Raw genomic sequence first — 12,776 nt, 5'->3', positions numbered from 1 at the left:
CCGGGTTCAATCCCAGCCCCAGGTCACTATCCGTGTGGAGTTTGCACATGCTCCCTGTGTCTGCTTAGGTCTCACCCCCACAACTCAAACGGATGTGCTGGGTAGGTGGATTGGCCATGCTAAATTGCCCTTTAATCGGAAAAATAAAGAATGGGATACTCTAAAAAATTTAAATTCTCAATAATTAGAAACTCACTCCAAGGCATCAATCTGGTCTACGGGTAATGCAGATTTACAAAGTACAAGAATAGAAATTGCATAATTTTATGTTATTTAAGCATCATCAATGAAGAGCAATGTAATTACTCATTTAAGCCAATCTTCATTAGCCAAAATCCTATCAAGAAGCTAAGGACGGGTTCAGATGTTTGGGCTTATGTTGTACACACAAAGTATGGTAAAAGAAAACTGCAGAAAGGATAGTTTAATACTAGTTGATCTTGTGAGCATCAATTGCTGTGTGTGGAAGAGCTCCAGACTTCGACCATCCTTTAAGTGTAAAGGTGCTTTGTAACTCCACTCCTGAAAGGTCAGGCTCCAATCTTTAGCCACAGACTCCCCATCAAGGAGAAAGGGTTTCTCCCTATCCTATATGTATCCCAGATCTTAAATTTCAATCAAGCTTTCTAAACTCCAGCGAATGCAACCCTGGTCTGTGAAACCTCTCCTCATAATTTAACCCCTTGAACCCAGATATCATTCTGGTAAATCTACACTGCTCTCTCTCCAAGGCGAAAACATCTTTCCTACGATGCTCGGTATTGAGAACTGCTCATAGTACTCCAGGTGTGGTCGAACAAAATCTTTGTACTGCTGAAACAGAATGTTATCCTCATACTCCAGTCCTGTGGCTAGAAAGGTTGGAATTGCATTAGCCTTTTTTATTACTCTATGTACCTGTTTATATTTGAATAATGATGTCATAGACCCCAGAGTCTCTCTAGCTCTCCACTGTGGCCGATTTTTCACCATTTAGAAACTATCCTGTCAGGTCCTTTATGGTCCAGTGGATGACGTCAAATTTGCCAGGTTTGCCAATTCAATAATCGTTTGGTAGTAGAGAGCACGAGGATTGCTGAAAAAACATTTTGTCGAAGCTTTCCGTCTTGTTCTCACCAGGACAATTGCAGCAAATACATCAGGGAAACAACAGCGATCCACCAAGAATATGTCCCAGAAACTGGTGGATTCACATAGCATGGTTCCATCTGCTGTTCACAAACAGACAAGATACATACTGCACCAAAATGCATCCATGCTTGCAAAGCTCAAGACCACAATGTCCAACATTAGGTGTGATTCTGCGAATTGGGACAACATTTGCGAAATAGTCCGGTGTGCTAATAATTACTGACAACCCATTTAAGATTGTCAGTCGGGTTTGCAGTGTGGTGCATTTGCGTGCACTGGAAGCCACATATATGAATACACAGGAGTCCTGTTCTTTACAGATAGAAAGAACATACACAGACACTGCAGCTGTTTCAGCTAGCCATTCACTGGTTCATTCCTCAGGACAAAGTCTTTACCCAATCAGAGTCAAGCTGCCTGGTTTAAATTTCAAATAATGTTTGGCTGTTAATTGGTGCATTCTCCATGGCAACACCTCTACCAATCAGAATCCACTTGTCAACCAATCAGCACTCTCTTCTCTTACAGTATAAAGTTGTTTTTTTCTGCTGGACACTGGTATTCTTGAGTTTGTCCTGATGAGTGCAATCCGAAAAGCTTCTACAAAATGGCCTGTAAATTCTAAGATTCCCATGGTTTAATGGGGGTGTACCCCAAAGATGCGCTGGGGAATCCCTCTTGCAACTTCACATGCAAGTATATTTGCTATGCAATTGCCCAGAAGTGTACATTTCCCCATGGCAATTGCCCCGAGAACCATACAAAAACGCGATTTAAATCTCAAATTTCAGATAGTCCCGACAGGGTGACGCTAAGTTACTCAGAAAAAGTTCTAAAAATGAAAACTTCTTCTAACCTCTGAAGTAACTATCATAAAGACCCAGTCTACACATGCGCCCCCCCCCCCCCCCCCCCCTCCCCCCCCCCAAAACATGTGTTTCCTACCAGGCATCCCCCCCCACTGGCTCCACTGCAGGCCTGACCCAACCCTCCACCTTGAGGCCCGATCATCATCACCGACGTCCAACCAGTTCCCCCTGATCCCACCCACCATCTCCACCCCCCCCCCCCAAAAAACTTATCCATCTACCTTCTCCCTGGCCTATAATTTTCAATCGGATCATTAAACTCACCTGCCTTACAGCAGCTAGTGCCGTAAAGAAGTGGGCATCATATTTCAATCCAATTCTGCTGGACTTCTGTGCTGCCTAGTTCTCGATCGGAAGGTCAGTACAAGCCAGACACAGTAAAACATTTTGCTGAGTAATCGGGAGGTCCAAGGAAGTTACGATCCAATATCTTTTTTCAGCAATATCTTACCTATTCACTTATGCTTCTATCTACGCTGCTTACATCACCATTGATCTTCATGTCATTGGCAAATTTTGGTTTCCCATCCAAACATCAAAGCCATTATAATGTCATTAAGAGTGAATAGTTGAGGCCCCAACACCCTACCAGTCAGCCAATTTTCCAACTTGGTTAAGAATTTGCCTTCAATTCCACGAGTTTCAACTAGAAACTAACAGTCACTTAAGAGGGACTTCATCAATCTATTCTAGAATATCATGACACTAATCGGTATGACACAGAGGGTCATTCAGCCCATCCGACCATGCTGGCTCACTGCAGAGCAATCCAAACTATCCCAGCCTCTCTCTATCCCATAACCCTGTAAGTTTATTTTCCCTCAACTGTCCATCCAATTCCTTCTGAAACCATTCAGTTTCTCAAATTCCCATCACCCTTATGGGCATCATTGTACAGGTTCAGCATGGCTTCCCTATTTATGAAGCATAAGGTCCCATATGCTTTACTAACTAAGCTCTCAATACAGCCTGCCACCATGAAATATCTATGCATATGAACCCACTGCAGAGCCCAGCACACAAGTACAAAAGACAAGAATGAAGCATTTGCAACCATCTTTACCAGAAGGGCCAACAGGATGATCTATTTAGCCTCTTTCCCGAGGTCCCCATAATCAGTTTTAGCCAGTGTAGGTTAGCTGGGGTTACGGGGATAGGGCCCAGGAAGGGTGCTCTTTCACAGGGTCAGCGCAGACTCGATGGACTGAATGGTCTTCTTCTGCACTGTAGGAATTCTATGATTCCAGCCTTGGAGTTTGTGTGGAGTTTGCACGTTCTCCCCGTTGCTGCGTGGGTTTCCTCTGGGTGCTCGGGTTTGCTCCCACAGTCCAAAGTGGATTGGCCATTATCAGTTACGGGGATAAGGACTAGATAGAGTTCTTTCAGAGGGTTGGTACAGACTTGATGGGCCGAACGGCCCTACTTCTGCACTAGGAATTCTATGGCTTTACCACCAAAATCTGTAACTACAGGGCCCAACATATTTCCCACTATCATCACCACCAAGCCAGGGGACTGACACAAATGAGTTTAGAAGAATGTGCCCAGAACCACAGATGTACCAAGGTTCAATGATCACAATGTTTTACATGATGGAAAATGTGAAGTGGATATGCTGCCTGTGATGTTTCAAAATTCCCTTACATTCGAGAAACAGTTCCACTGGATTGGAATAGTTGGCAAATGTTACACTGATTTTCAAGAAAGAGGGAGAGAGAAAACAGGAACCTTGCTGTTGGGGAGGGTTTAAACAAATATGGCAGGGGAATGGGAACCAATGCAGGAAGTCGGTGGGGGAAGTAAGGTGGGGACAGAAACAAAAGGCAGTAAAGGGGAAAAGTGGAAGGCAGAGAAATCAAAGACAAAAATCAAAGGCCACATTACATTACTTCATCATTTTAAAAGGGCAATAAATGTCAAAAAAACAAGCCTGAAGACTCTGTGTCTCTACGCGAGGAGCATTTGTAATAAGGTTGATGAATTAACTGCGCTGACAATCATTAACGGATATGATGTAATTGGGATCACAGAGACCTGGCTACAAGGTGACCAGGATGGAAACTCAGCTCCAGGGGTATCAATATTCAGGAAAGATAGAAGGAAAGGAAGGGAGATGGAGTAGCGTTGCTGGTTAAAGAGATTAACAAAGAAGGACATTGGTGGGTGGAGCTGCGGAAACCAAAGGGCATAAAACGGTAGTGGGAGTTGTGATCAGACCATCAAACAGTTGTTGCGAGGTTGGGGATGGCATCAAACAGGAAATTAGAGATGCATGCAGTAAGGGTATAGCAGTTTATTATACGTGACTTCAATCTGCATATTGATTGGGCTAATCAAAACTGGAGCAATGCGATGGAGGATTTTCTCGACATCTAAGGGATGATTTTCACAACTAAATCCTGATGAGACTGGTCAGGTTAGAATGTTCCCGATGTTGAGGACGTCCAGAACTAGGGGGGTCACAGCCTAAGGGAATAAGGGTGAGCCATTCAGGACGGAGATGAGGAATAAACTTTTCTCTCCGAGTTGTGAACTTGTGGAATTCTCTACCGCAGAAAGCTGGTGGGGCCCAGTTCGTTTGATATATTCAAGAGTGTGCTGGACATGACCCGTTCAGCTAAGGATCAAGGAGTACGGAGAGAGAGGAGTGGGGTAATGAATTTGCATGACCAAGCCTTGATCATATTGAATGGTGGTGCAGGGCTCAAAAGGGCCGATATGGCTTACTCCTGCCGATTTTCTATAGTTTTCTATGTCATGCCAACATCAGTTGGGAAAATGCTGGAATTAAGGAAGTCTGAAAAAGACCAAGAAACATGGTTTACAAAGAAAGGAAATCTTAACAAATTTATTGGTGGTTTTTAAGGATGCAACTAATAGGGTAGATAAAGGGGAACCAGTTGGCATAAAGATTTGGATGGCCCAAAATGCATTTAATAAGGTGCCAAAGGTTAATAGGCAATGAGAGCTCTGGAATTAGCATGGAGACAAGTTTGGTTAACAGGAAGCAAAGTGTGGGCGTAAACGGGGCATTTTCAAATGGGCAAGCTGTGATGAGGAAAGTGCCACAAGGATCGGTGCTGGAGCTTCAGCCATTTACAAACCTACATTAATGATGTAGATGAAGAGAAAGAGTAATGTGTCCGAAGTTGTAGATGATAAAAAGCTAGACGGAAGGTGAGCTGTAGGGTAACAGAGACTGCAAAGAGATATAGACAGGTTGGGCGATCGTGGTCAAACAAGATGGCAAATAGATTGTAATGTGAGGTTATTCAATTTGTTTGTAAGAATAGAAAAGCAGACTTTTACAAAGACGCACAATCTTAGGATGAGGGGCCAATCATTTAAAACTGAGATGAGGAGACATTACTATCGCTCAAAGGGCTGTGAACCTTTGAAATTGTTTACACCGAGGTTGCAAATGCTCCATGTTGAATATATTTACAGCTGAGGTAGACCAATTTTTGGTCTCTTGGCGGGAAATCAAGGCATAAGGGAGAATGTGGGCAGGAAAGTAGAGTTAAGGCTGAAGATCAGCAATGACAGTATTGATCAGCAATGCCAGATATAGATGCAGCATTGGCAGAGCAGAGTTGAGGAACTATATGGTCCCCCTCTTGCTTCTATTCCTATGTTCAATGCAGGATTGCTAGTCTCCCCTAATTCCATAGCTCTAAAACCTTCTCCAGTACTCTCACATTTCCAATGATTGGAAATTAGATGGCAGCCTCTGCATTTTTACTTTCTAGCATAAATTATCAATATAACTTTTCAAGGGGCAGCACGGTGGCGCAGTGGTAGCACTGCAGTCTCACGGCACCGAGGTCCCAGGTTCGATCCTGGCTCTGGTCACTGTCTGTGTGGAGTTTGCACATTCTCCCCGTGTTTGATGTGGGTTCCGCCCCCACACACCCAAAGATGTGCAAGGTAGGTGGATTGAACAACGCAAATTGCCCTTAATTGGAAAAAAATCAATTGGGTAACTCTAAATTTATTTTTTTTAATATATAACTTTTCAAGCATATCATCATTTTTAAATCAGTTCGCCCTCTAGTCCCCTTGGTCGAGAAATGGCGGAACTTCATCCTCAAACTGGATAATTGGATTGGATTTGTTTATTGTCACATGTACCCGAGGTACAGTGAAAAGTATTTTTCTGCGAGCCAGCTCAAACCAGATCATTAGTACATGAAAAAGAAATTCATAATAGGGCAACACACGGAACACAATGTAAATACATAGACACCGGCATCGGGTGAAGCATACAGGAGTGTAGTATTAATCAGGTCAGTCCATAAGAGGTCATTGAGGAGCCTGGTAACAACAGAGAAGCTGTTTTCGAATCTGTTTGTGCGTGTGTCAGACTTTTGTCTCTCTTGTGAAATCTCTACCCAGAGGGTTGTGGGTGCCCCATCGTTGAATACATTTACGGCTGGGATAGACAGATTTTTAGAATTATAGAATTTACAGTGCAGAAGGAGGCCATAGAGCCCCCGACTTGAGCCAATACATCCAACCTATCCCTGAAACCCACCTACCCTTTTTTTGGGACACTAAGAGTATTTAGCATAGGCAATCCTCCTAACCCCGCACATCCTTGGACTGTGGGAGGAAACCGGAGCACCCGGAGGAAACGCACACAAACACGGGGAGAACGTGCAGACTCCGCAGTCAGTGACCCAAACCAGGAATTGAACCTGGGACCCTGGAGCTGTGAAGTGACAGTGCTAACCACTATGCTACTGTAAAGTGACAATGCTAACCGCTGTGCTACCATGCCCTCCTAGCCTCTCAAGGGATGAGGAATTGAAGCCAAGATGAGCCATGACTGTATTGAATGGTCGAGTAGGTTCAATGGGCAGTACAATCTAATCCCACTCCTACTTCTTGTGTTCATCCGAGACTAGATATTAAGATTCATGTTAGCAATTTAGACAATTATTTCAAAAATTGCCAACTCCAAGCTCACTATTTTTTTTCAGTTAAGGGGCAATTTAGCGACCCTTGGCTTGTGGGGTGAGACCCACGCAGACATGGGGAGAATGTGTAACTCCACACAGACGATGACCCGATGCCGGGACCGAACCCGGGTCCTCGGCGCCGTGAGGCAGTAGTGCTAACCACTGCACACTGTGCTACCCTCAAGCTCAATATTTAATGGATTTTAAAACACAATCAACGCTGGGTTTTGCACTGAGAAGCCTCCACTAGGAAAGACAAAGGCAGTAATTCCACAAAATGCTACCAACCTGTCTCACTTCCCCCCATCCTGTTCCCTTCTTCCCCTGACTTTTTCAACCCTCTCACTCTTTCCCTCACCTACCCTAACTCTCTCAACCCTACCCCGACATCCAGTCAACCCTTTAACCCCACATGGCCCCCCATCACCCCCTCAACTACTACTTCCCTTGCCCACATGGTTCCCCCATCCCATTCCCCTTGCCCACTTTCCCCCCCACCCCCACCGCCCGCTCTCTCCCCACCCCCTTGCCCGCTCTCCCCAACCCCCTTGCCCGCCCCCCTCTCCCCCAACCCTCTTGCACCCTCTCCCCAACCCCCTTGCCCACTCTCCCCCAACTCCCTTGCCCCGTCTCAGCCCCCACCCCCTTGCCCCGCTCTCCGCCCCCGCCCCCTTTGCCCACTTTCCCCCAAACTCCATGTCCCGCTCTCTCCCCCCACCCCCTTACCCGCTCTCTCCGCCCACAAAAGAACAAAGGGTATAGCACAGGAACAGGCCCTTCGGCCCTCCAAGCCTGCACCGACCATGTTGCCCGTCTAAACTAAAATGTTCCACACTTCCGGGGTCCGTGTCCCTCTATTCCATCCTATTCATGTATTTGTCAAGATGCCCCTTAAACGTCACTATTGTCCCTGCTTCCACCACCTCCTCCGGCAGCGAGTTCCAGGCACCCACTACCCTCTGTATAAAAAAAACTTGCCTCGTAAATCTCCTCTAAACCTTGCCCCACGGAACTTAAACCTATGCCCCCTAGTAATTGACCCCTCTCCCCGGGAAAAAGTCTCCGACTATCCACTCTGCCTATGCCACTCATAGTTTTGTAGACCTCTATCAGGTCGGCCCTCAACCTCCGTCATTCCAGTGAGAACAAACCAAGTTTATTCAACCTCTCCTCATAGCTAATGCCCTCCATACCAGGCAACATCCTGGTAAATCTCTTCTGCACCCTCTGTAAAGCCTTCACATCCTTCTGGTAGTGTGGCAACCAAAATTGAACACCAGACTCCAAGCGTGGCCTAACTAAGGTTCTATACAGCTGCAACATGACTTGCCAATTTTTATACTCAATGCCCTGGCCAATGAAGGCAAGCATGCCGTATGCTTTCTTAACTACCTTCTCCACCTGTGTTGCCCCTTTCAGTGACCTGTACACCTAGATCTCTCTGACTGTTAATACTCGAGGGTTCTACCATTCACTGTACATTCCCTACCTGTATTAGACCTTCCAAAATGCATTACCTCACATCTGACCGGATTAACTCCATCTGCCATCTCTCTGTCCAAGTCTATAAACGATCTAAATCCTGCCAGTCCTCGTCGCTATCTGTAACTCGACCAACCTTTGTGTCGTCCACAAACTTACTAAATCAGACCAGTTACATTTTCCTCCAAATCATTTATTTATACTACGAACAGCAAAGGTCCCAGCATGGAACACTGTGGAACATCACAAGACACAGCCCTCCAATCAGAAAAGCATCCTTCCATTGCTACTCTCTGCCTTCTATGACCTAGCCAGTTCTGTATTCATTCTGCCAGCTCACCTCTGAGCCCATGTGACTTCACCTTTTGTACCAGTCTGCCATGAGGGACCTTGTCAAAGGCCTTACTGAAGTCCATATAGACAACATCCACTGCCCTCCCTGCATCAATCATCTTTGTGACCTCCTCGAAAAGCTCTATCAAGTTAGTGAGACACAACCACCTCTTCACAAAACCGTGCTGCCTCTCGCTAATATGTCCACTTGCTTCCAAATGGGAGCAGATCCTGTCTCAAAGAATTCTCTCCAGTAATTTCCCTACCACTGACGTAAGGCTCACCAGCCTGTAGTTCCCTGGATTATCCTCGCTACCCTTCTTAAACAAAGGAACAACATTGGCTATTCTCCAGTCCTCCGGGACATCACCTGAAGACAGTGAGGATCCAAAGATTTCTGTCAAGGCCTCAGCAATTTCCTCTCTAGCCTCCTTCAGTATTCTGGGGTAGATCCCATCAGGCCCTGGGGACTTATTCACCTTAATATTTTGCAAGACGCCCTACACCTCGTCTTTTTGGATCTCAATGTGACCCAGGCTATCTACACACCCTTCTCCAGACTCAACATCCACCAATTCCTTCTCTTTGGTGAATACTGATGCAAAGTCTTCATTTAGTACCTCGCCCATTTCCTCACATACATTCCCTCCCCTGTCCTTCAGTGGGCCAACCCTTTCCCTGGCTACCCTCTTGCTTTTTAGCCCTCCCGACTCCTTGCTTAAGTTCCTTCTAATTTCCTCATATTCCACACAGGCGTCACCTGTTCCCAGCCTTCCAGTCCTGACAAATGCCTCCTTTTTCTTTTTGATGAGGCCTACAATATCTCTTGTTTTGCAAGGTTCCCGAAATTTGCCATATTTATCTTTCTTCCTCACAGGAACATGCCGGTCCTGAATTCCTTTCAACTGAAATTTGAAAGCCTGCCACATGTCAGGTGTTGATTTACCCTCAAACATCCGCCCCCAATCTATGTTCTTCAGTTCCCGCCTAATATTGTTATAATTAGCCTTCCCCCAATTTAGCACATTCACCCTAGGACCATTCTTAATGCTCCCCTACTGAAACTTCTACCACCTGGCCAGGCTCATTCCCCAATACCAGGTCCAGGACAGCCCCTTCCCTAGTTGGAATATCTACATATTGTTTTAAGAAGCCCTCCTGGATGCTCCTTACAAACTCTGCCCTGTCTAAGCCCCGTGCACTAAGTGAGTCCCAGTCAATATTGGGGAAGTAAAAATCTCCCATCACAACAACTTTTGTTGTTGCTTTTACTCCTTTCCAAAATCTGTCGACCTATCTCCCACTGGCTGATGGGAGGCTTGTAGTAAACCCCCAACATTGTGACTGCACCCTTCTTATTCCTGATCTCTACCCATATACCCTCACTACCCTCTGAGATGTCCTCCCATAGTACAGCGGTGATATTCTCCCTAACCAGTAGCGCAACTCCTCCACCCCTTTGACATCACCCTCTATCCCGTTTGAAACATCTAAATCCTGGAACGTTTAGCTGCCAATCCTGTCCTTGCCTCAAGCAGGTCTCAGTAATGGCAACAACATCATAGTTCCAAGTACTAATCCAAGCTCTAAGTTCATCTGCCTTACCTGTTCACGCCCTTGCCTGCTCTCGACCCCAACCCTCTTACCCGCTCTCTGCCCCAACCCCTTGCCGACTCTCTCCCCCCCAACCCCTTGCCCGCTCTCCTCCCACCCCCTTGCCTGCTCTCCCCCACCCTTATGCCCGCTTGCCCCCATCCCCGTGCCCGCTCTCTCCCCCCCCACCCGCTCTCCCCCCAGCCCCGTGCCCACTCTCTCACCACCCCCTTGCCCGCTTACCCACCACTCCCTTGTCTGCTCTCTGCTCCACCACTTTGCCCGCTTTCCCGCCACCCCCTTGCCCGCTCTGCCCCACCACCTTGCCCGCTCTGCCCCACCCCCTTGCCCGCTCTGCCCCACCCCCTTGACCGCTCTGCCCCACCCCCTTGACCGCACTCCCCCACCCCCTTTCCTTCCCGCTCTCACCCCCCCATCCCCGCCACCCCCACCCTTGCCGCTCTGCCCCCTACACCCTTGTCCACTCTGCCCCCTGCCCTCTCATCCCGCCCTTGCCCCCTCTCCGCCCCATCCCTTGCCCCCTCTCCGCCCCACCCCCTTGCCCACTCTCCGCCCCACCCCCTTGCCCACTCTCCGCCCCACCCCCTTGCCCACTCTCCGCCCCACCCCCTTGCCCACTCTCCGCCCCACCCCCTTGCCCACTCTCCACCCCACCCCCTTGCCCACTCTCCCCCCCACCCCCTTGCCCACTCTCCGCCCCACCCCCCGCCCCACCCCCTTGCCCACTCTCCCCCCCACCCCCTTGCCCACTCTCCCCCCCCCACCCCCCCTTGCCCCACTCTCCCCCCCCCCCCCCTTACCCACTCTCCCCCCACCCCCCCTTACCCACTCTCCCCCCACCCCCCTTACCCACTCTCCCCCCACCCCCCTTGCCCACTCTCCCCCCACCCCCTTGCCCCCTCTCCCCCCCCCCCCCCCTTGCCCACTCTCCCCCCCCACCCCCTTGCCCACTCTCCCCCCCACCCCCTTGCCCACTCTCCCCCCCACCCCCTTGCCCACTCTCCCCCCCCCACCCCCTTGCCCACTCTCCCCCCCCACCCCCCTTGCCCACTCTCCCCCCCACCCCCTTGCCCACTCTCCCCCCCACCCCCTTGCCCACTCTCCCCCCCACCCCTTGCCCACTCTCACCTCCACCCCTTGCCCACTCTCCCCCCCACCCCTTGCCCACTCTCCCCCCCACCCCTTGCCCACTCTCCCCCCCACCCCTTGCCCACTCTCCCCCCCACCCCCTTGTCCTCTCCCCCACACACCCTTGCCCACTCTCCCCCACCCCTTTGCCCACTCTCCCCCCCCACCCCCTTGGCCCACTCTCCCCCCCACCCCCTTGCCCACTCTCCCCCCCACCCCCTTGCCCACTCTCCCCCCCCACCCCCTTGCCCACTCTCCCCCCACCCCTTGCCCACTCTCACCTCCACCCCTTGCCCACTCTCCCCCCCCCCCCTTGCCCACTCTCCCCCCCACCCCCTTGTCCTCTCCCCCACACACCCTTGCCCACTCTCCCCCACACCCTTGCCCGCTCTGCCCCCACCCCTTGCCCACTCTGCCCCCCTTGCCCCCTCCCAACCCCCCTGCCCCCTCCCACCCCCCTTGCCCCCTCTCACACCCCCATGCGCACTCCCCCTTGCCCCCTCCCCCCACTTCCCTTGCCCCCTCCCCCCACTTCCCTTGCCCCCTCCCCCCACTTCCCTTGCCCCCTCCCCCCACTTCCCTTGCCCCCTCCCCCCACTTCCCTTGCCCCCTCCCCCCACTTCCCTTGCCCCCCTCCCCCCACTTCCCTTGCCCCCTCCCCCCACTTCCCTTGCCCCCTCGCCCCACTTCCCTTGCCCCATGCCCCCTCCCCCCACATGCCCCCTCCCCCTCCCTCACCCTCCCTTCCTCACCTCTCCGAGAACCGGAGCAGTTCAGTGCGGAGCTGCCTCTCGATACCGGATCTCTGCCGTTTCAGGTACATGGGGGAGAGGGCGATGTGCCTCCTGCAGGTGTCCATCACCAGGCACGAGTACGGGCTCTGAATGAGGGAACAGGCCTGCTGGAAGGAGAGTTTCTGCCTAATGCCCGGGGCTGGCTGCGGACAGTCCTCCCCCACTTTCCCTAACTTCGCCATGCTGCAGCAGCTGCCGTAAAGCTGAGTTCTCAGAGACGGCGCGGTGCTGTCGCCAAGTGGCGCTGATCAGGTTTCCGGCCGCTGGCGCCACTGTCATGCGGCCATGTGCCGCGAGATGGCGCTGCCTCCATTGTGTTGTCAGGCTGCAGCCAGCAGAGGGAGCAAAAGAGCGCACTTGAGGGCCATCCAAACAAAAACAGTCTTTCGATTCAATTGGTATTCAGTAACTAAATATCAGAATTGTAAAGTAGCTTTGCAAATATATCCATATCTTACTTCTCA

General features: G+C 50.1%; 1 protein-coding gene across 1 annotated transcript in view; it reads right to left on the bottom strand.

Moving 5' to 3' along the window:
* polr1f (RNA polymerase I subunit F) overlaps positions 1-12,539 on the bottom strand; it is a 39,257-nt gene extending 26,718 nt beyond the window's left edge. The window contains exon 1 of the mRNA XM_038797461.1: positions 12,271-12,539. Within this exon, the coding sequence (XP_038653389.1) occupies positions 12,271-12,494 (224 nt within the window). The 5' untranslated portion in view covers positions 12,495-12,539. The remainder of the gene's footprint in view (positions 1-12,270) is intronic.
* Positions 12,540-12,776: the final 237 nt, after the last annotated feature.

The sequence above is a fragment of the Scyliorhinus canicula genome, chromosome 5 (genome assembly GCF_902713615.1).
Source record: "Scyliorhinus canicula chromosome 5, sScyCan1.1, whole genome shotgun sequence".
Classification (NCBI taxonomy): domain Eukaryota; kingdom Metazoa; phylum Chordata; class Chondrichthyes; order Carcharhiniformes; family Scyliorhinidae; genus Scyliorhinus; species Scyliorhinus canicula.
This window is presented reverse-complemented; position numbering and strand designations above follow the sequence as displayed.